At 42.2% G+C, this 24,626-nt stretch overlaps 1 protein-coding gene across 7 annotated transcripts in view; it reads right to left on the bottom strand.

The window, feature by feature from the left end:
- Positions 1-256: 256 nt before the first annotated feature.
- GLRA2 (glycine receptor alpha 2) overlaps positions 257-24,626 on the bottom strand; it is a 209,318-nt gene continuing 184,948 nt past the window's right edge. For all 7 annotated transcript variants that reach the window (XM_060233988.1, XM_060233991.1, XM_060233989.1 and 4 more), the window contains one exon: positions 257-1,740. In XM_060233988.1, the coding sequence (XP_060089971.1) occupies positions 1,462-1,740 (279 nt within the window). In that variant the 3' untranslated portion in view covers positions 257-1,461. The remainder of the gene's footprint in view (positions 1,741-24,626) is intronic.

Genomic DNA, 24,626 nt, shown 5'->3' with positions numbered 1-24,626 from the left:
GAAGATGAGAGAAAATATGTTGAATAATCTTTTACCAAATTATGATTTACAGGATCTTTTTTGGGGGGTGGGGGGAACAACTGTTAAAGTGAAATAAAACCCATTTAAACTTACAGGTTGAATTTGTAAGCTGTATGTGCTCTGATGTGGGAAGATTTCTGTTTGCTATTCAATACTCTTTCTCTCCGGTGGCTCAGCATATCACTTTGTCATGCAACAAGCATGAGCCACAGTGAAAGCAAGACGCACAAAAAGCAATCATACGTTAAGCTTTATTGAAATGTCATTATGTTTTTTGTAATAAACCCTTTTACGGCAAGTGTAAAATTGTAATGTTAATTTTTAATCTTACAGGTTGTCTGCATAAGCAAAAATACCTCAGTTTTTGTTTGGCTTTTATTTTTATTTTGTTTTTGATTTCTACTTCAAAACACATAGCAAGGATTTGGACCACATAGCTCTGGCACCCAAGGTTAACAAGTTATGAAAATCACAGTACAATTTTAAAACTTTTTCGTTAGTCAATGATATTTAAAATGATAGCCACTCTTTAGGAAAGGTACAAATTAGAGGTCTGTAAACAAGGTATGCTTACCTACAGAGCTATCAACTTGCAGCTACAATGAGAGCAGTAATAGAAAGTCAATGCGAAACTGAGCTATGCCAGGAAATGAGTTCTTAATTAATAGTGCAGTACAGGGTAATACAATAGGTAAATTACAGTTTGGCACCTTATGCTGGATGTAATAATAATATTTTTTAAAGACCCAGGCAAAAATGAATTGAAATAAGTGCACTGTCTTTGAACCAAGATAAAACGAGCCATTTTGCAGGTCGTTTCTACAAGTGGAAGCAATCAAATGAATCACGGCCTACACAAGTCAGACCTCAAAAGTTACAGTTCTAGGAAAGCAATAATATTAAATGCACACCCACAAGGATATTAAAGTATAAATCTCCACCCCTTGGTTAGTAGAAATAATTTACAATCCACAAAGGGACTTCTGGGTGAACCACTAACTACAGACATTAATGGAATGTAGCTTAGTAGACTTGTTTCATATAGAAAGGCAGCATAACCCTGAAAAAAGTTTGGTCCTCTTACAACTCATTGCACGGCAGCCATTACAGTCAGTCCTATGACAGATCTGTTTAGGTATTTTTTAAAAATATGTCTTAGAGACACTGCATTTTGGAAAAAATTGGCCCTGTTTAGGTTTTATATGATCTTGGCAAGAGTCTGGAAGAACCACGTTGAGAGCACATAAGGAAATCCTCACGTTTGTAATCCCACAACGTCTTGTTTTGTGCAATTGTTGTTGATACTTTTCCTTTTTTTTCTATTCCCCCCTCTTTAGTTATCACAAGACAAAAAAACCTCAGTCCCAATGACAGAAAAGACATTTCACTCTCTATTTACAAGTGAGTCGCTTTGGCTAAAAGTTCCCAGCTCTTACGGAGTTATTTTTTGTGAATATCCTCATGGCGTATAATTTTGTATGTAATCCAGTAAAATATGTTGAAGATGAGAAAGGCAAGTGGGAATGCAGCACGGGATATTGTATCAATCCTTTTGGCACGGTCGACAAACTTCTTTTTGATGGAATCGGAATCCTTTGGTGGTGGGGGCAGTGGAGGATTTAGAGGTGTGGCCTTGACTGCAGCCCCATCTTTGACCTGTAGACAGTGACCCATCCCATAGCCAAAATTAAACCGACTGTCACGAGTAGCATCTTCTTCCTAAAGTATGAGAAGTGGAAATAAGAAATAATCAGATGCTTGTACAAATTTTTATTAAGATTTTGTCTTTGAGAACTTCAAGCTTGGGGCAAACCAATTAATAAGCTACCCTCTGAAAATATTTTTGTTTGAGTACGCAGAAAGCATCCATTTATACTCAGTTCACTATCAGGCTGTGTGACAGAGCAAACAGAGGAGTGTTTAGTTCCAATACCAAGACTTGTAGCTACTGAGCAGTGTTTCCTCTAAACTGAGTTAGCGTGAGCTAGCTCACACGTTTTTAGCCTCAACTCACACATTTTTGTCTTAGCTCAGGAAGGATGACCCAGAGCAAACTGATTTATGCAGTAGCCAAATAGCTTGCTCACAACTTTAATGCCAGTAGCTCACAAAGTAGAATTTTTGCTCACAAGACTCCACAGCTTAGAGGGAACATTGCTACTGAGTGACTTGAACTGTGATTGTCTCTCAATCCAGTCTGGATTATTAGGAAAAGACTGTTTCTTTAGTAATGATAACTGATCTAACTGTCATGCCTTCCCTCAAAGAATCCTGGAAATTTTGCTGGGTGAAGGTGATAAGAATCCTCTATTTGTAAATTCTCGTATCCTTAGTTTAGTAGCAGAGCACAATCAACATCAAGTATCAATGACACAAAAGACATTCCATTCTTAAAATGCAAGCAACCCATTTTGACAGGTAGCTCACATAACCTTTTTTTGTGTGAACATCTTCATTTTCCAGAACTACAGTTCCCAGAATTCTCTGAATAGAAGGAATGACTCTTAAACCAGTTTAAATGTGCAGTGTATATGTACCCTAAATATATAAACTAAAATTGTTTTCATTTTGACAAGGTTAGTCCTGAAAAATTATAGAGAAACGGCTATTCGTTTTATTCTTCCCATCACACAGAAGTGAAATGTGCCTAGTTAATTTGCAGAGAACTGAATTTAGAGCAATAGGGGTCTTTGGAAAACCTTTAATGGTACTTTGACAAGAATGGAGAACAGCAGTGTTCCCAGGAAGCTTTCTGCATTGCTTCACACTGTATGCAGAGAGAATTAAAACCTAGGTCAGGAGGTTAATTAAAAGAGAACAGATTCTCAGCAGCCAGTGTTTTGTGTTTTGAATTTATTTGGAATCTTTCAAATATGTTAATAGCCTATTATATGAGGTGCTTGTCTGGCTAGCCAGTTCTTCCCAAATATAATGAGCTTCTGTTCTCCACAGGAGTTCCTGGTGAATTATGCTGTGGCAGCAATCCAGAGAGAACAGCATACATGTGCTCATATCCCACACGTGCCTTCCAGGATCTCCTCACATGGCATTTTTGGAAACTCCTCCAAGCACATATCCACATTTTAAACTCAATGCAGCTGTATACCAGTTTAACTAATGGCTTTAGGGTTGACAGTCCAACTCAGGAAACATCTGAGGACTTTGGGAGTGGAGCTGGGAGACTTTGTAGTTGGAGCCTGGAGACTTTCTCATTCTAAATAAATAAATAAAAATACAGCAGTGCAGTTCCCCTGAATACAGTCTTCATTTTCTTCACCTCTTTTTGGCCTTGTTTGTTCCCCAGCAGCTGCACTTCTACTAAATGAAAGTGAACACACACACACTAACAAGGTGTGGAAGGTGTGTGTGCGCGCGCCTTTAAATCTCAGTGAGACTGAGGCTGTATGGGGGCTTCCCCCTTCCGGCCAGCTGGCTGGTGGCACAGAGGAGCCTGCAAACTCAGGAGAACCTCCTCCTGGATCTGTGACTAGCAAGCCCAAATGGCTCTCTCCAAATAATCCTGGGAACTAATGCAAGAACATTAAGAATTTGGTTATGGATTTTTATCCTTCTTCATAGGATTTCCTATGGAGAATAACTGTTAAACTAGTTCAACACATTTTACACATTAAATAGAAGACTTATACACACAATATATGCAGGGACAAATCAACATATGTAAAGGGGGAGAAGGAGCAAGCATACTGTCCCCACTCTTTTGCATGTGTGTTTGTTCAAATGAGGGCACTGTGCTATATGGGTACCAAAAGTATAAATATAGGCTCTGTTCCCATGAACAGGAATGTTCAAAATGTGCCTATGGGTATATAGTTTGCACACACACTGGTTGCTTTGCACACATCGGTATGTGAGTTCAGAGGGAGGGCTCCACACTTGGAAGAGCCAAGTACAATTTTGGAATTTACCACTTCAGAATGTGGTGTCTTCTGAATGATCCCACTGGTAAATAATCAGGGAACTTTCCCCCTGATGTGTACAGTTGACTGCATGGTGGGAATATTTTTATGTGAGAAAATGTTCAAAGACATGACACCCTCCATCAGTTTGAAATGGACTAATCCAGTTCTACCAATCAATCTATCAATCTATCAGTGCCTCATTCATCATATCTACAAGCCTAAAGGGCAGATATGAACTGCTATATTAGGGAAGAAAAATTCTAAGTTTTGAAAATGGCTTATAAAGCTTTGAAGGGACTGTTAGGTGGGAAATATTGAGGCAGGCCACATGATTTCTACAATAGAAAAGAGTAAGTCCAATAGCATCTTAAAGACTAACAATATTTGTGGTAGGGTATGAGTTTTCACGGGTCATGAAAGCTCCTACTTTACCACAAATTTTGTTAGTCTTTAAGGTACTACTTTAAGGTACTCTTCCTCTTTTCAACTGCTACAGAAAACCTAATGTGGCTTCCCATTGGGATTTCCACAGCCCTCTGGAATATTTGTAGGCTCTGACTGCATCAGCTCCCCTTTCTATTTTGCTTTTAGTAACCCTTTTCACCTACAATATTACAAGTTTTGCATCAACTGCTTCTTTCTCTCACACTCAGTAAGTTAACCAGACATTTTGGAAGGTATTCTGGAAGGTTCTTTCTCAGCATAGTGGATGTCTTTTGAGTAGAAGACACTGCTAAGAGACTCATGTGAGAAATTAAGCTGGCATATGCGTTGATTCCAAGAAGTAGTCAGTCCTTCAGGCCTGTGAGTCTCATATCATTAAAGACTGTATAGTAAGGACTAACACTGTTAACTGATCCAAGAAACAAATATGCATCATTAGGCAATCCTAGCTTTAACTACTGGATGGATTCAGCCATGTTTTTGGCTCATTCTGATCCAATTATCCTCTTCACTTCCACAGGTTGCACATGGCTTTTGCCCAGGCGGGTCCCACAACCCCCAGCAGAACCTTTCTGAGCAGTTGGAGGGAATCTCTTGTTCCTTTTTGCCATCAGAAAAGCTGAGTTGGAGACTGACAGCCTTTGAGCACACAGCAATATCCCATCTCAGTGCAAACAAAACCATTCTTATTGCTAATTGCCATAGCAATTAATAATTTACATCTTGTTTCTTTTGCTGTGATGTCTCATCCAATAAGTGCCTGGTAATCTTTATTCAAGCCATAAAACATAACTAAAGGACCCTCTCCACATGCCCCATTTATGTCCAGGATTTTGGATTATCTAATTTTCTGGCATTGTACCACACCTTTCAGTACAGTGTGCTCTGCAATGCACAGTTTCAGATCAGATGACTCATTCTCAATATTGACTCAATTTCAAAAAGAATGATGATTTTGCACTGAGTGCATTCCACATAGCCCAAGCTTTATGCTTCATTCCTTCCAATTTGCACTGCTATGGTGAGCAAACAATTTAAAAATGAGGATATGGTCTAATTAAATCTCAAGGACAAAAAATGGAAATGCAATGTTTTTGCCAAATAACTTCAATGAGGTATTCCCACTAGGTTTCAGAATGTTTTCTGCACACATGCAAGTACAAAGTACAAAACTCAACAGTAGTATACATAATTTGTAATCTGTTTTCCTGAGCAAGATGTCTCAGTACAATGAATAAAACACTACTCTTGTGCAGCTTGGATTCATGTAAATGAGTTTGCTCAGGATAAGTTCTAGGTTGACCGCATCATAAATTCAAAATGACAGAATCAATGTAAACCACATATCTAAATGGCAACCTGTGAAACATGTCCTTTTCCTTTGAAAATGCTAATAGCTAAGTCATGGAGTTGGGTTCGGTTGGTGCTGAGGAGTGAAACTCTGGCCATCACATTTAAAGGGACGGCACACCTTCTCAATTCCTTCCTTCCATACGAAATAATGAAGGATAGGGGCACCTTCTTTTAGGGCTCATAGAATTGGACCCCCTGGTCCAATCGTTTTGAAGCTTGGGGGGTATTTTAGAGAGAGACACTAGATGCTATACTGAAAATTTGGTGCCTCTACTCCAAAAAACAGCCCCCCCCCAGAGCCCCAGATACCTGAGGATCAATTCTCCATGATTTTCTATGGGAATAAATCTCCATAGGGAATAATAGAGTTCCCTCCCCTCCCGCCGCTTTCTGACGACCCTGAAGCGGGGGGAGGGTCTCCAAACCGGGGGATCCCCTGCCCCCACCTGGGGATTGGCAACCCTAACCCTATCTTGAGAGGAACAGCTCTGTGAGAACTTGTGACAAGATCACATCTGTCAGAACTGGCAGAACTTCAAGTAAAGCCCAAGACTTAGTTGCAAGTATAGGCATTTATTGAGAACTTCAGAGCTGAAGATACAGAATAACACTGATAGTGAAAGCTAGCATTTGGATACACTTTATGTGATTCTGTTGACAACAATAAAACGATCGTTCACACGGGTGGAGACAACAGTCTGTTTCTCAGGGTTTGTTATCAGGCAGGGAGGATGGAATCCCGCTGGGAAAGTGCGGGCCGGCCTGGCTTCAAAGGCCATCTGCAGATGTTGACCCTGGGCTATCTGTCACACTTCAGTGATCACAGTTTGTTTGAAATGCACAGGCACACACAACATGTAGGCTGGTTAGTTACTTGGGCAAAGCTGCCTGGGTTAGTATTTGATTTCAATATGGAGTCGCTTAAGCTAATAGCCTACAGGAAAGTTACAAGTTCTGACAACATCAGCAGCTGCATGTGGAGGAGTGTGGAATCAAACCTAGATAATCCATGCACTTAACCACTACGCCAAACTGGCTCTCAATACATACAATTCTCACAGGGGAGATTCCTCTTTAGGCTAGGGTTGACATTTGTCAGGTCTGCATTGGAAAATACCTGGAGACTTTGGGGTAGATCCAGGAGAGGGTGGGGTTGGGGGGAGAGGGGTTTCAGCATGGTATGATGCCATAGAGTCCACCCTTCAAAGCAGCCATTTTTTCCATGGGAATTGATCTCTGCTATCTGGAGATCAGTTGTAAAAGTGGGAGATCTCCAGGCCCCACCTGAAGGCTGGCAACTCTACCTCAATTTTGGGAGAGGGGGAGATTCATTGGGAGGAATTTCCCCCTAGGGTTGCCAATCCCCAAGTGGGTAGCAAAGGAGCCTCCAGCGACCACTTGAAGGATTGGGGCTCACAGAATTGGACCCCCTGGTCCAATCTTTTTGAAACTTGGGGGGTATTTTGGGGAGAGGCACTAGATGCTATACTGAAAATTTGGAGCCTCTACCCCAAAAACAGCCCCCCAGAGCCCCAGATACCCGTGGATCAATTCTCCATGATTCTCTATGGGAATAAATCTCCATAGGGAATAACAGAGTGCCCAGCAGACATTTCCCTCCCCTCCCCCCACTTTCTCACGACCCTGAAGTGGGTGGAGGGCCTCCAGACCGGGGGATCTCCTGCCACCACCTGGGGATTGGCAACCCTAACTCTCCACCATGGTGCCCAAGCCCAGCACAGTTCACTGAGTGCCCTGCTGTGGCATCCAGGCTTGAAGTGGCTCCCAGAATGCTCTGCTGAGGCAGCCAGGCCTGGAGCAGCTCCTGGAGTGCTCTGCCACAGCACTCAGTCCTGGAGCATTTCCTGGTGTTTGTTACCATTGCAGCTAGGCAAGGAGCTGCTCCAGGAATCCACCATTAACACTGCCACCAGCCAAGCAGCTCACAGGACCGGAGCTCCAGAACCGATAAATGTTATTATGCTCTTTCTTTCTTACCTCTCCCCCCCCAACAAAATACTTGCTTTTGGGCTCCATTGTTCAAACCCCCTGTGAGAATTCTGCTGAACTTTAATATCTGACAAACTTTCTAATATTTTCCCCCACAAAAAATGAGAAAATAACCAAAACATATAAAGCAGACAGATGGAAATCATCATGCTACTGTGGCCATGTAGGAAAAATAATTTTAAAAGTGTGATGGGAGTAAGGTTTTATTATGGCAATTCTAATTCAAGAAGTATTTTAAGATAGATGCTGAGCCGATTTAATTTACTATACCTACCTGTCGGGCTGTGTGTGGCATATGCAAATGAGCTCCGGCATCTGTTTCTCTACAAAATGATCCCTGACCAGCCTGAAGTGGTTCCCTGCACTGCCATTGCCACTTTACTTTTCAGGGGATCCCCCCCTTTTTAAAAATTGTCATATTTTTCTGCAAACCTGAAGAATGCTTCAAGGTTGAAGAAAGATATGTTTAGCCTCCATGTGACCTCAATTTGTGGATTCACCTGTCTGCAGATGAAGAAGGCTAATAGTGTATAGATCGAGTGTGGTCAGACTTGCTTAAAGAGCCACATAGATGTTTGAAAGCTGCAAGACAGGAAAGAAGGAAATAGATGGGAGAAAGAGAGTGGGAAGAAAGCAACTTTAAATGCATTCTCCAAGCCACTGGTTGGTTTTGCTTGGAGAGAGACAAAGTTTAAAGTTTAAAGAGACAAACGCATTCTCCAAGCCAGCCATGAGGCAATGGGGGCTTTGAGAGCCACAAAATATCTGGCTCCCAACCCACAGTCTGGCCACCCCTGGTATGGATGGTACTGCAGCCCATTACAGTCTTTCATGCCATAAATTAACAGCCAGCAAGATCAGATGCACCAACCAAATTTCGCTCTTATTGTGATTGTTCACTGGTGAATGTCATCATTTGCTAGGGCATATTATAGCTGTCTGACATATCATACAGATAGATATGGCTTGCTTATGAATACATTGCAATATACTTACACATATTTTAATCTCAGAATAATATAGGTGAACTGTCTCACAATCCAGAATAGAAATGGTAATGAATCTGTTGATAGTGGCATGTATGGGCATTGCAGCAAAATGGAAACATGTGGAGCTTCCAACAATCTCTGAGTGCTTATAACATATATGGCCACACTGACAAATTGTAAGAAAGGTTGTGTGAGAACAAGAGTGTTCAGAAACAAGTTTTTCTGAGGGACTGATTTTTCTTATTAGGTATTAGAAGAAGAGTAAACTAGATGCATTTTTAAAGATATTGAAAATGAAGAATAAATAATAAACAGATTCATAGTCTCAGATCCCTTCTGTTTCCAGATGCCCATTCATGGGCTACTCCTCCCTGCTGTGACATCAGTGTAGCTATGTTAACAGGAGTCAGAAAGGCTTTGTAATTTCTGCATTTGCTTTTCTGCAACCTCCCACTGTGATATTAAAGCAGATCAGAGATGGCGCCGAGAGAAACAGGGCTAGAGCTCATACAGCAGATTGTAAAGTGAAGAGGTAAAATTTTACAAGAAGGGAAATTTTGCAGGTTATTTCTTTAAAGCAAAATACAAACAAAATAATCAGCTCAAAACCGAGGACACTAAATGTCCAAATTAGCATGCTATTTTATGCCTGCTTGTCACGACACAATTGGGTAAATGTTTGATTATCAACAAAGTGTGATTCCCATTCAAAACATAGACTATTATCCCCAAAGAAAGGAAGCTAGGTAAGGAAGGGCTGTGCACAAAGTTGAGACAGCAAGCTGAAATGGAGAAGACATGAAAAGTAAGATGGACTTTTCTTAAAATAAGCGATGTTAGTGGCTGGCATGAAGAAAAAAATCCAGAGTTGCTATAATTAAGCATGACAAAGTAAGAAGTGTTGTTTCATACAAGACTGTTTCCTGCACATGTTCCAGAAAATTGTGTGGCATACATACAGCATCAGGGGCCATTTCATAGAAAAAGAGGTACCGGAGCTCATTAGCACAATTTATTTGCATAACTCATTTGCATAATATTTTGGAGCTCTGCTCCTGTGAGATCTTGCCCAAAATGAGGCCTGTACAGCATACACACTGATCACATGTTAATCGCTTCAGACAAAGGGACAAATGGGCCTTCAGTATATATGGTCCTTCATTAAAATGGGACTACCTCTAAAAGTGAGATAAAGTGAGATCTGTGATAAAAACAGATGTCTTATGAATACAAATCAGGATTTAAGCACATATTAATGTATCCCATAGTCACTTCATCAATTGCCAGGTTGAGGAATAAGTTAACTCTTACCTTTCCACCCCCTATTTATTATACATGTAAACTGGCCCTATGGCTTGGTGCCTTGTTAGCTGTCCATTGGTAAATGCTGCAGTCAGCATGTTCAAGACAACTGGTGTGTACTGGGAGGGGGGCATACATATTCAAAAGAATCTGATACCACTCTAGTAACTCATATATATGAAAGCCTCTTACACTATCCTGAAAAGCTGATGAGTGCTACTGCTAATTTTGTGTTAGGACTGTGCACAGACCTTTGCAGCAACTGGAAGGACTGTGCTTGCACCACCCATTTGCATGTGCAGTTAAAGATCTCATTAAGGATGGAGATATATATCCGCTTCAGGGTCATCAGAAAGCAAGGTGGGGGATGTCTGCTGGGCACTTCATTATTCTCTATGGAGACCAAGTCCCATAGGGCATAATGGAGAATTGATCTGCAGGTATCTGGGGCTCTGGGGGGGGGGCTGTTGTTTGAGGTAGAGGCACCAAACTTGCAGGATAGCATACAGTGCCTCTCCTCAAAACATCCTCCAAGTTTCAAAAAGATTGAACCAGGGTGTCCAATTCTATGAGCCCCCAAAGAAGGTGCCCCTATCCTTCATTATTTCCAATGGAGGGAAGGCATTTAAAAGGTGTGCCATTTCTTTAAATGTGATGGCCAGAACTCTCTTTGGAGTTCAATTATGCTTGCCACAACCTTGCTTCTGGCTCCACCCCCAAAGTCTCCTGGCTCCACCTGCAAAGTCCCCAGATATTTCTTGAATTGGACTTGGCAACCCTAATCATGGCATTGCTTTGGAAATTACATGGAACAGGGTTAAATTTGTTAAATCATAAGAGAAACTATACTTGAACATAGATATCTAAATTTGGAAAGAAATATGACACTGACACATAGTAAAGCCATTTGCAGATTCCCAAAGGGTAACACATCAAACAAATAGCAAGAAGAAAAGGCGTATGCCACTGTCACAACACAGCAAAACCAATGGAACAAAAAAAAAAATCCCTGTGATTTTACTTTTGGCAAAACTATACAACAGGAGCCACAAGAGAAAGTAGTGATCAAAGAGCAAACAAGAGAGGCAGGCGAGGCAAAGATGTACTACCTACATCTAGCAGTAGTATAAGTATTTCAAAAAGTGCCACTTCATATTGTTCAGAAAGCTACCACAGTCCTTCTTTGTATAAGCCTGTATGCTTTTATTTGTAACAAATAAGTTAGACGTCATTTTCTGGGTCAATAAAGATAGCCAGCCTCAAATCCATAGCACTCCTGTGTGCCTCCCACTGCGGCCCATTGAAAAAGCTGCATTATTGATTCCCACCAAAGTAATATAATACAGGCACAACATGAAGAATGCAAACTGCATGTGGGGAAAAAAATAAAAAAGTGAATTACCTGAACTAACAAATCCTGGCTGTTTCAAAAATAAGAAATATGTGTGCTTTTACTTGTTTTGTGATTGGATTGTGAAAGTCATGCTAAACAGGGCTAAGAGATATTCATATGACATTACCCTTCACTAGAGCACAGCTGATAAAAAGTCTGGAAGGCCCAGTGTTTGTTCTATGCTGGAAGTTTTATAACATATTTTCCCAGACATCTGCTTCCTTGATCAATTGATCAAAATTTATAATATTGATCCCCTTCCTCTGCAATGCTTTCAAAAAACAAACAAACCCAAACAGCTGGAATGGAAGGAAAATGTCAAAAAAGAGTAAACGGACATCACAGAGTGAAAAATGAAACCTGTCATCTTAAAATTCAACAGGGGCTTGAACATATCAATCAGTGGTGCTTTCTCCCCTTGGAACACTATCATCTGAGTCAATGTAGCAAACTGGAAAATTTCTTTCCCTTTCCTTCTGAGTATTGGGAGGGAGGAAACAAGGGTTTTTAGTATGAATTAGACTGGATGGTTCATGGGACAGAATAAACTTGGGACACAGCTAGAACTTTTCAGGGAATTAACCTGGTGAATTACCTGAACTAACAAGAGAGGCAGGCGAGGCAAATATGTACTACCTACATCTAGCAGTAGTATAAGTACTTTCTTTTCCTACCTGCAGTAGGTCTTACGTGTCTGCAATGAGGTTCACTTAATTTTTCTTTGTTCAACCACCCCCAGCATCCACCTGCTTCTCAATCTGTCATGTAATGGTAGGAAAAATGGCTTGCTCATCTTGTACACATCATGAACGTAGTACTTTTTAAACAGTAAAATTAATTGCAGCCCTTGCCAATTTAAGGAAAGTGCCAAACACTTCATTAACCTGTGTGTTGCATTGACTTGCCTTCATGTAAATAGCACTGTTCTGGATTAGTTTTGCCACACTGGGGAGAGACACAGCAGCTGTTGCATAATTGGACTACTAGTTTCAAGGCTACATTGTCTAGCTCATTTGTAAAAGTGAGACATCGCTAAAAGGTGACATCCCTACCAAGTACTCAGAATAGATAACCTTCTTCCAGCTCACCCATGAATAATAACCTGAGGCTATTGTTTGTTTAGCTTAAGCAGATATGTGGGTTCTTTAAAACCTTGGTATGAAATCTGAGAACAAGAGGTCCTGAGAACCTATATTGTTTTAATATAGCTCTGTAGTTTCCACAAATAGACTTTATTAGGTGTGATACTTATGCCAAATATTCATAATAAAAGAGCAGGTTTCATTTATACTTTAACAGGCATTTTAAAAAAAAGAAATTTGCATTAATGTGATCAGAATTGTCACAAATAATGTAGAGGAAGCAATAGCACGAAAGGAATATCAAGATACAGTTCTACTTGCATGGCTGCATTCTAAACAGCAAACAACATGGGTTGATGCTATTTGTGTGAATCTAGTGGAAGAGGACAGGAATAGAAACATTCAAGATCAGGGCTAAACATGATAGCAAAATAGCTCAGGAGCATGATGCTGGTGAGCTGTACAGTTGATGAATAGTTATGGGCATACCTAGCTCTCACTTTTAGTGGGGCAGTGCTGCTAGGGTTGCAAAGTCCAATTCAAGAAATATCTGGGGACTTTGGGGGTGGAGCCAGGAGACATTAGGGGTGGAGCCAAGATCAAACCTGTGACAAGCACAATTGAACTCCAAAGGGAGTTTTGGCCCTCACATTTAAAGGGACGGCACACTTTTCAATTCCTTCCTTCCATAGGAAATAATGAAGGATAGGGGCACCTTCTTTTGAGGCTCAGAGAATTGAATTGGACCCCTTGGTCCAATCTTTTTGAAACTTGGGGGGTATTTTGGGGATATGCACTAGATGCTATACTGAAAATTTGGTGCTTCTACCTCAAAAAATAGGGGCCCCCCAGAGTCCCAGATACCTGCGGATCAATTCTTCATGATTTTCTATGGGAATAAATCTCCATAGGGAATAATAGAGTTCCCAGCAGAAATTTCCCTTCCCTCCCCCCACTTTCTGATGACCCTGAAGCAGGGGGAGGGCCTCCAAATGGGGGGATCTCCTGTCCCCACCTGGGGATTGGCAACCCTAAGTGCTACAGCTCAATTGCTGTGGCTCCTTCAGAGTTAGGTTAGCAGGAACTTGAATCTGAGCAGTACAATGCAAGAAGAATTTTTAAAAACTCTTTCCTTCCTTATACTACACAAGTGAGGCTTTTTTGGAGGGGGGGGGTTATTCCCCTCAGGGAGTGCATTCTTCAGACATGTTCCAACCAAATTTCCCTCCTGTACCAGTTCCAGAGCATTATGATATGTTAAGGCTTTTCGCTTCTTAGAATATAAAAAAGTGAGATTGGTACAGAAAAAGTTCTATTCCTCTAATCCGAACAAATATTTTTTCAAGCACTCTTGCTTCAAAGTAGAAAGAGTTCTTGAAACCTTATAACATTCTTGACTGTAGGACATACATCCCTCAAGCCTTCCCCCTGTCTCCAGTTTAGGATTGTCAACCTGCGGGTGGCAGCTGGAGTTCTCTTGGAGTTACAACTGATCTTTAGACTAGAACAATCTATTCCCCTGCAGAAAATGGCAGCTTTGGAGGGAGGAGCCTTCCTGATGAGCTTCCCCACCCCAAACTCAACCCTCCCCAAGCACTGCTTTCTAAATCCCCACAAATTTTCGAAGCTAGAGTTGGAAAACCTTTCTCTGTTCCATAATCTTATAAACCAGGGGTGTCAAACATGCAGCCCAGGGGCCGATTCAGGCCCTTGGAGGGTTCCTGTTGGGCCCCTGAACAACTGGCTGTCATCTGCTTTCTTCTCCCTTTCTCTTGCTTCCTTCTGTATAGCAGCTTGCTTTGCAAGGCTTGCTCAATTGCACAGGAGCTACAGAACAAAACCTCTGTTTTCTCCATTGGCTGAGGCTCCTCCCTTGGAGAGGAAGGGGGGAGGGAAAGTTTGCTTTGCCAGGCTCTCTCAATCACACAGGGGAGCTACTGAGCCAAGCTCCTCTTCCTTCTATTGGCTGAGGCTCCTCCCCCTCCTGGTCCCCTGGGGAAGGGAAAAAAGAACCAGAGCTTTCTTTGCCCAGTTGCCTGGATCCCATGGGAGAGATACAAAGAAAACTCCTTTAAGACCAATGGGTACTAATGTTTTAAGCCAGTTTTACAGGGTTTTTTTTTAAAAAAAATTAAATTGTGTTTGTCTGTGTCTTTATAAAGTTTATATCTCTGCTACCTAATCTTAATTAGGTACACACATGGCCCAGCCTGACAAGGTCTCATTTATGTCAGTTTTGTCCCTCATAACAAATGAGTTGTATACCCCTCTATAAACTGTTGGAAGCTTCAAGCCAGGGCTGCTACCATACGCTCCTGGAAAAGATTTACTCTGCCTCCCTAACATTTAAAATAGTAGTAGGAAATGGGGAGGGGTTATGTTGCAACGGAAAGTCTCTGCTTTGTATGCAGAAGGCCCATGGTTGAATCCCCATTATCTCCAGTGAAAAGAATCAGGTAGCATGGGATGTAAGTCTTCTACCAGAGACCCTGGAAAGCTGCTGCCAGTCTGAGTAGACAAAATTGACCTCGATGGACTGATGCTTTGCTTCAGTGTAAGGCAGCTTCAGTTTTGGGTAGTAGTTAAGAATGGCACTTTAATCTGGAGGACCGAGTCTGATTTCCCACTCCTTCACATGTAGCTACTGGATGATCTTGAGTCAATCATAGTTCTCTCAGAGCCCTCTCAGCCCTACCTACCTCACAAGGTGTCTGTTGTGAGGAGAGGAAGGGAAGGAGATTGTAAGCCACTCTGAGACTCTGAGCGAAAGGTGGGGCATAAATCCAATCCCTCCCATCCTTCTTCAAATAGGGTGGGGAGAGAGAGACCAGTGGACATTGTAATGTTTAGTTTGTGGTCTGGAAATTCAGGAAGCATGGGAAATATGTTGAAAACACAGTTGCTACTTGAAAAGCGGTAGAAAAAGAAAGAAACCATCAGTTTTTAAAATTCCTGTAAAATTCCAAGATGGTAGTAGAAAGATTTTCTGTCCCCCTGACTGAAGCTGTTGGGAAAGAAAGTTTTCAAAATTGCCTTATGTAGAATGAGTCAGCATAACAGCATGCGATTTGTGGAAATAGGAATGCAAGCATTTCATCTCAAAAGCTCTTATGATTGTTCTGTTGTTAATAAGAGCGTGAAATTTTGTTCAAACAAGTGCTCTTTGGGGAAGACCGCTGAACTTTGCAAATGAAAAATCTAGTTGTATGATGTCTCATAATCTTCTGGTTTGTTGAGATGCTTTATTATTCCTGCATCAACAGTTTGTATCCTTAATGCTAGGCATCAGAATAAGGAGGAAGTGTAGTTTTAAACAGCAGCACAGTTTAATAAGTTCAATACTTTTTTAATGTGGCATTGCAGTAACAACTTATTTCTTCTTTTGTCTTGCCCACACTGAATCCTGGAGTGGTTTTGGGCAGTCTCAAACACTGGCCCAGATTAAAGGCATAGAGTTATCACAAACACATCAAATGTCACAAATTCACATCCAAGGCAATTTGCCAGAGTTGACACTCCTCTTCTGAATTTCCCTGTTTCCCTATAAGGTTTTATCTCTGTGCAACCTAATTATGGAAGTAGTTGAAAAAGCAATGTTTTTTTTTTATTTTGTAAAATATGAAGTGGGCTTGTTATTAGACATGGTAGGCCTCCAGCCTGTTCTAGCGCTTCTAGCATCTTGCCAGCAGGGGTGTAATTAACAGGGGTGTAGGGCGCACACATATACCCCCAGGAAGAGGAAGTGGGTTGTAAAACTCAACATTGAAAAACAATCACAATTCAACTTCAACTTGGTTTCTTAAACAAATCCTTCCAAAAGTAAAGATTCTGAACCAATGCCAGATCTGGAGAGAATGGAGTCCAGTTAGGCAGAGCCAAGCTAAGTGTGTTTAGAAGCAGATTTGGGAAGCTGAGCATTAGTCCAGTTTTGCTTTCAACAAGCCGAGGAGGAGGAGATGGAACTAGTGCTGGAGGGCTGTTGTTAAGGCAGGTGGATCCCTTGTTTGCCAATATAAAGTACTGTTAAAGTGGGGGTGGGGGGTGCGAAAAGATCTGAACTTAAATATTCAATGAGCCATGAAGCTTAAATACTCAATGAGCCTTTGGCTCAAGCTCACCCAGCAGGCTTCATATAGGGAGTGGGGAATCAAATCTAGTTCACCAGATTAGAGTCTGCCACTCTTAATCACTACTCCACATGGCTAGTGGTAATTATAATCCTCTCTCATTCACACACACAGAGGGAACAAAAAAGTGGTTAAAATGCTTCTATCAGAAGTCTAACTTTGCAAGAGATCTGCCTCATTTAATTGGACCTATGGTAGTTAATCAGGAGAGATAGAGACTGATTTCCCACTCACCTTACGTCACTCTTAGGTTCCTTTTCACAGTGGGGCTTCCTTCCGATTTGCCCTGCCCTGAGGCGCGGCAAACACTATCTGCCCTGAGGTGCGGCAAACAAACTGATTTTTAGAGGTTTCTGTTTGCTGCACGAAAACGCAGACGTTACTTGCAGCCCCGGGGCAGATAGTGTGAAATCGAAAGGAAGCTCTGCTGAGAAGAGGAACATGAGAGTGGCGTAAGGTGAGTGGAAATTGGTCCAAAACAATTATGGAAATGCCCCCCTGTCTTTTACTGGCAGAAACTGGAAGCCTGGCAATACTATGTGATTGCCTAGCAATGGCCACTTAGGGCATCCTTTTTTTAAAGCTACAGGTATTGCTTTTGCTATTGGGGGGTTTAACTCCCCCCCCCCGCCCAGTGTATCTATTTATAGGTTTCAGATTTTTCTGCAAACCTGAGGCTTTCCTCTGAAATCTAACTCTACCCATATTTTCCCTAAGCAATACCACTCCCTCCGTTTGAAGCAAATTCTCTCTAACAAAAGTTCCAGATGCTTTCTTTTGCAAACTCAGGTCCACAACAGAAGTGTGTGTGTGTATTGCATGTGTAGAAGTGGCTGGGGAAAAGAGGTGGACACGACAGGGAAAGCTCAGAAACCTTCCTTCTACCTGCTGCTTCTCTCCTGCAAATCAGCGATATGGTTGCTTTTCAGCAGCAAAGAGGAGGCTATGGTTTACACTTGGCTGTTATCATGTCAGCCTTTTGTTAGTGCCCTAATGAAACCGAGGAGCTGCGGCAGGAATTAGCAGTAATTTTTCTTTTTATATTTCCACTTCCCTTTCCACAGAATATTTTTTATATATAAAAGCAGAGTGCAAGCTGCAAACCATTCAGAAAAAAAGTAATCACTGGTTTATTAGTTTTAAATATAAGCAGATAAAATTGCACAGATTAAAGTCTAACTTTTAGAGATAGAGCATATCTATGTATCTAGATACCTAATACTTGCTCATGGTCTTGGTTTCTTAATAATTATTTTCACTACAGATTTATTAAAGAAGACAAATGTATGCCATGTGACTATGACCTGAACTGGCCCTTGAAAATCCAAAGCCAATTTCGCACTTACCTCAGCGCAGCGTCCTCCGGATTTCCCACTATTTGTGTCAGGGCTGCAGCAGTTTTTTGTGCTTGGTTTTTGTGCAGCAAATGGAAACTGGTTTTTAGCGGTTTTCATTTACTGTGCAAAAACCGCAATGTTTGCTGCAGCCTCGGTGCAAATGGTGAAAAATTGGGAGGACACTGTGCTGAGAAGACGGATGTGAGAGCAGCATAAGGGTGAGTGTGAAATCGGTTCTAGTCTAGTAAACTGCAATATCATATGGCTACAGTTTTAATTAAGATGTGTGAAATACTGGTCATTTCTTCTCCTGTGGAAGCCTGGGACTTGGAAAAGGTTCACTTGCATTGGTAATACATTTTTGCTCAAGCCCCAATTATGAAGGCTTTTCTAAGCAATATATTGATATTCAGTTAATGCTGTCTGATTTACAGTGCAATCCTAGCAGCTATACCTTTCTAAGCCCACTGAGTTCAGTAGGATGTTAACTCTGGTTAGGATTGCACTGGGCTGGATCCAACCAGCTTTTCTGCAGAAGGAAGGAGTGGTCCCTGCTGACCACAGAAAAAGGCTGTGCTGGGGACCATGGGACTTGAAGGTACGAAAGATATATGGAATGGGTGGTAAGGAGGGCTATTGGGTCAGATTGAATGAAAAAGCTGGCTGGATCAAACCCACTGTTGATAGTAGTTGATTGTTGTATGTCTAGAGAGCCCTGAAAGAGAGAGTGTGGGTGGTGTAGGAACAGCATTTAACTACTTTGATCTTCCTACATAGGTAGAAAGCTCTTCTCAAAAGCAGCATCCTCCACACACATTCTCACACAATGGAACAAAAATATGGGATTATGGGGTAAATGCTATTTTTTTTTAATTTCAACTCAAAATCAAACAGAAAAAAAGCAATAATATCCATCCCTATTGAAGTTGTCGTGCACATACTATAGAGACACTCTAGTGCTGTACTTAACGTGGGTGTAAACATAATCTATTATTTCCATAGCACTTAAAATGTACTAGAGGTTTTACAATAAATAAAATTCTCAGTGCTTCCAGGCTGCAAGTTTATAATCTAATAAACTGAAGATGAAAGGAATGGAGAGGGGGAAGGAATAAGGAAAGGCTATATCAATGCGGGTCAACTAAGAATAGTTATAAACAAAAAAGAAGCTTAATGTATATCAAGGCCACTAGAGTTCACACTGTGGACACTTACATGAGCTACAGCTGCTCATATAGTTGCCCATAATGCAAGACAAATATGACAGCCCCCCAAAGTCTTCTTGGCCTTGGACCATGTACCCAAGCCGGAGCAGAGTTTGCCTTTTCCCTTCCATTTTGTTTGTGGCTGCAGTTGCAACAACTGGCCAATTAAATGGAAGCATCTCCTTTCCTCATAATCTATTAGCAAATGTGCATCTTAGGAAATGTAGTTGTTGGGATCCTTGAGTAAGAATTTAAAGCATCATGACAACTTCATTTTCCAGTCTGAGTCATATGGGAAGAAGGGAGGAGGGTTTGGTTTGCTCTTGGCAAGAGAGTGGGTGACATGCCTGAGCCACCTGCCAATTGCTGCTGTAGCAGAGTTGTGATTAATGTGGGTTGTGAGCTTCAGGAACTCTTTTATAATGGGAGTTCCAAGAGTCCCCCTGTGAAATCCCCAGTGCACAGGGTAGGGTTGCCAGGTCCAACTCAGGAAATATCTGGGGACTTTGGGGGTGGAGCCAGGAGCAAGGTTGTGACAAGCATGACTGAACACCAAAGGGAGTTCTGGCCATCACATTCAAAGGGACCATGCTCATTTTAAATGCCTTTCCTTTATTGAAAATAATGGAGGAAGGGCAGCTTCTTGGGGGCTCATAGAATTTGACCAAATGGTTCAATCTTTTTGAAAGTTGGGATTTTTTTTTAGAAGAGGCATAAGATACTATGTGGAACATTTGGTGCCTCTACCTCAAAAAACAGCACCCCCTCCCCAGCCCCAGATACCGACAGATCAATTCTCATTATACTTTATGGGAACCAGTCTCCATAGGGTATAATGGAGTGCTCAGCAGACACTCATCCCCCCCTTTCTGATAACCCTGAAAAAGGAGACATCCAGACCAGGGAATCCCCTGCCCCGAACTGGGGATTGGCAACCCTAGTCCAGAGACCGTGCCCCTGGAGTGAGGGCATCTTTTTGCCACATTTTCAAAGACAAGGCAATAAATCAGAATTGTGACTGCCCTTGTGGGATCCAGAGACCTGTCATCCCAAGGTTTCCAGTGGACCATCGACTGGCAGGGAAGTCAGTCAGTGGAAAGAATCCAGTGCCCCATGCTGTGCCAAGGCATACTACAGCTGCAACAAATAAAGTTGTGGCCAATTTTATTCTGGTCCTATCTGTTGCTATTCTCCATTTTGGCAGGAGAAATTTTGTGAAAGGTGATGATCATCAGCAGGAAATGCTGAAAGTTATTATAAACCAAACCTCACAAGATGCTTAAATTATACATGGAATAATCAGAGAACAGAATAATAAAAGGGGTGGTGGTGGTATGGTCAAAGTAGTAGGAATGGTGCAAATGTGCTCTTCTGGGTAAACAATGCCAATTAAAAGGAGGGGAAAACCCACGCCATGTGCTAGCAGTTTCGTTTAAATAGGTGGCTTTACAATGTGCTCCTTTTGGTCTTTGAGAAACAAAAGCTGTACTTTGTTTTCTGGTGTTTTTCTAGCTGCTCATGCCCTATTTTCAATTCTGTAATCTTTTTCCAAGCACGGAAAAGAATGGAAGTATTTGCACCCAGCAGGTGGGCTCTTTTCATCATTTGGAAAATGGCAAAGTACAGTTGTGGTATAGTTCCCTGCTGTTTATGAGCAAATTGTACGTCAAACCCAGTGAACTGAAGTGCAACCCTTTCCCTTCCTGATGTGGATCTCTTTGGCACTTGTACAAAGTTGTACAATTTTTTTTTTTTTAAATCACATGCTGTGTAGCAGTCAACTGTTGGGCTAGAAATATGAATCTGATCCCAATGGATATGTGAGATTAAACTGAAAATAAACCACACAGCTCCATTGCTTGCATACTGTGGCTACTTGTCATGGATACCTGAAAGGTTTGCCTTCTAGCATTTGCCTGCAGCTCTTATGTGACTTTCACATCAAAATAGTAATGATTATCTGGTACTTGCCTTTTTATACCTTTTGAACATTACCTTACATAAACCTAGAATAGCCTTCACAGCTGTCTGTTTTCAGTCTACAGCAATGGCCATGTTAATGAGCCATTATGCTCAAAACCTGTCACCCAGCACCTGGGTCTCCATGGAGCCTTAGAATTGGAGAATCTTCCTCCTCCTCCTGAATTCTGATTCTCATCCTGACACCTGTAGCTTTAGGAAATGGATGCCTTCAGTGGCCCTGCTAGGCAACCACAACAGTTATGAAGCATTACAGGCTTCATTTCTTTCTCCCAGTGGGCTGAAGGCCTACTTCTGACAACTGGGTCGGACCAGTTCTGTGACAGAAGCAGGGAAGGAGCACACCTGACCCACAAGCCCCCTGAAAAGTAAGGGAGGTAGTGGTGCCTGGCCTGCCCAAACCCCTTATGAAGCAAGGCAGGCAGCCTTGGAAGGCAAGAAAAGTGGCACTCGGCCAGCTGGTAAGGCGGGGTGCCTCTCACTTCCTCCCACCTTCTTACTTTTAGATTGGAGGGGTAAAGGGGGCTGAGAGAGGGGTTCTTTTCCAGGGTTTTTAACTCCCAATCCACACTTTCTCACAGGGCTGTGGTGAGGATCAAAGGGAGGAGAGGAGAATGATTTATTTATTTTATTTCTTAGATTTATGAGAAATGATGTAAGCTGCTTTAGATCCCCATTGTTGAGAAAGATGGGGTATAAATGAGGGGGGGAGGCAGCAGGAGGAGCAGGACTAGAACTCATTTAGGCTAGGCCCAGCAGCAACTACCAGGTGACTTGATTCCCTGCAAGCTGCATGACTCATCCAGGACTGGCTTTCTGCTATTCAAAAGCACCCTCACTCCCCACAACTGGTGTAGAGTTTCAGACTAGGATCTGGGAGACTCAGGAGTATATCCCTACTCTGTCATGAAAGCTCACTGGGTAACATTGGGCCAGTTACACATTCTCATCCTAGTTTACATCACTGAATTTGTTTGAGGAAAAAATGGAGGAGAAAAGAATGATGTAAACTGCTTTGGGTTCCAATTATGAAGAGTAGCAGGGTGTAAATGAAGTAAATGAATAAGAAATATAGCTGGAAAGCAGATAATAGGATGTTTGATGGGTAGAAAGGAGAAAAAGTACAAAATGAAAGTTGAGGATATTGAGGGTTGCCGAAAGGAAAGAGGAAATAGCGTCGGGTGGGGGATACAAAGGAAAATGAAGTGCCCCCCCTTCCTTATGGTAACTGGGCCTGGCCCAGCAGCCAGCATAGTTGAACTGGGTTTGGCTTGGGGGCCAGCACTACACAGCTGGACTACAATTTGCCCATGTTAAAGCTTCCAGGGGGAGGAAAGGAAGGAAAGCTGAAAATGACAGCAGATAGGGTAGGTTGGCTGGAGGGTGGGAAGGACAAAAGGAGGTAAGAAAAGGGGAGAGACTATGGAGGTTTTCAGGGAAGGGAAAGAAGAAATAGATGTCCCTATAGCAACATGATAGGCTGGGAGGCCAGGCCTCACTGAAAAAGGTGGAGAGGATATGAGGGCAGGTCTGGTGCCAGTGCAACAGGAAGGTCTGACCAGGGGTGCCTACAGCCAGGCATAGTGGACTGATATATGCCGCAGGTGCAGGGAGGAGTTCTCTTGGGGCTAAGGGCCAACTGGGACCAGCAGCCTGAGGGGCGGAGACTGAGGAAGGGTGGATCAGTTGTTGTGCCCAGAAACTTAAAGTAGTACAGCGTAGTGCGAAGCAGCCAATGGCCAAGTCAGATTGGATCACACCAGGAATGAGTCTGTGTGTCCATGAGTGCAGTGAGCTGCCTAGGTAGCTTTAGTGGATCAAGTACAGTACAAATTTGGCAAACCTAATTAAGGTAATAACAATCTATGAAGACCAGAGCTTTTTTGGTAGAAAAAGCCCAGCAAGAACTCATTTGTATATTAGGCCACACCTCCTGACATCACCATTGATTCATGCAGGGGTTTCTTTGTAGAAAAGCCCAGCATGGGCTTATTTGCATATTAAGCCAAACCCCCTGACACCAAGCCAGCCGAAACTGCATTCCTGTGCATTCCTGCTCAAAAAAAAGCCCTGATGAATACTGAGGCTCATGTAGGGTTCCCAGCCTCCTGCTGTGGACAGGGGTTCCTCCAATTTTGGGCCCCTCAACCCACTGGCATTGACCTGGCTGGCAAAGGGATCCCCGCCCCCAAAGAGTTCTGTCACACCTGATGTACCTGGCATGATGATGTCACCCACAAGTGACACCATTGCATTGGGTATGTCGTGCAGGGGATGCTCTAGCAATTTGGGTAAAAATTCTATGGCATGCTGAGTTTATGGCATGGTGATGGATGGCATCATTGCACTTTGCATGCAAGAAGATCCCTCCACTGGGAGCCAGGTAAGACCTGGCAAGCCTAGGCTCATGCTTGAAATAGAGCTTCGATCCCAGCCCAGCCTGCTATGGGACTCCTCAATGCACGTACCATGCCTTCCCACCAACCACCAAAAAGCCTGTGACATCCCCTCAAGTCCTTGTGGATCTCTCACTTGTTATAGTGTATTGTCCTCTTTACTTAGAGACCACATCTAAATTTCTTGCAGCTATTTTAGCCAATCTCTTCTTGCATCCAATGGGAGAGCAAATTATCTTCCTGTTAGCTAACTCAAATCTATACTTCACTTACGTGGTATCATCATACGCAGTGGTCACCATGACAATTCAGGCTGCACCTGTTTTTGAGGCCTAACCCATCGTAATATGGTGTTTGTATCTTTGGGCAAGAGATTTCTACTATATTTTAATCTCATTTTGTTTTAATTGTAATCTTTCTTACTTGCCTCTTTAAAGAACTTTTGACTTGGCAGTGTTTGATTGGGTTTTCTAAGGTCTAACTTTCACTAAGATGAAACAGAACAAAGTTAGAGTCCTTTAAGACCAATGAAGTATAAAACCAATTTTGTTGGTCTTAAAGGTGCCACTGGACGCAAACTTTGGTTTGCTGCTGCTTCAGACTAACAAGGCTGCCCCACCTGAATCTCACTAAGGTGGTAAAACTGTATTTCACTGTATCATCCAACTGCAGGTGTGGCTTACATAACTGAATACTAAAGTATCCTTGCCACCATATCAGAGATATTCCCTTAATGGTTCTGTTTAGCGTTCAAGAGAGTGTGGAGGAGCTGATGACTCTTCTCACCTAAATTGAATGGGAGGGTACGTGTGTGTGTGTGTGTGTGTGTGTGTGTGTAAGAGAGAGAGAGAGAGAGAACAGTTTCAAGAATTCATAGGTTTGAAGTATTCTATTTATATGCTAGGTTATCTGGATTGTTTCAGGATGTAAACAATGGTTTCACAAAGCTAAGCCTTTTTGCAAGTCAAAGGCAATTCTGTAAGGTGTGGGTTGGGAGACAGTTTTCATGATAGAAATTATATCCAGTGGCACTGAGAATAAAGCAGTAGGGATAGAATCTGCATAAC

The sequence above is a fragment of the Heteronotia binoei genome, chromosome 3 (genome assembly GCF_032191835.1).
Source record: "Heteronotia binoei isolate CCM8104 ecotype False Entrance Well chromosome 3, APGP_CSIRO_Hbin_v1, whole genome shotgun sequence".
Taxonomy (NCBI): Eukaryota; Metazoa; Chordata; class Lepidosauria; order Squamata; family Gekkonidae; genus Heteronotia; species Heteronotia binoei.
This window is presented reverse-complemented; position numbering and strand designations above follow the sequence as displayed.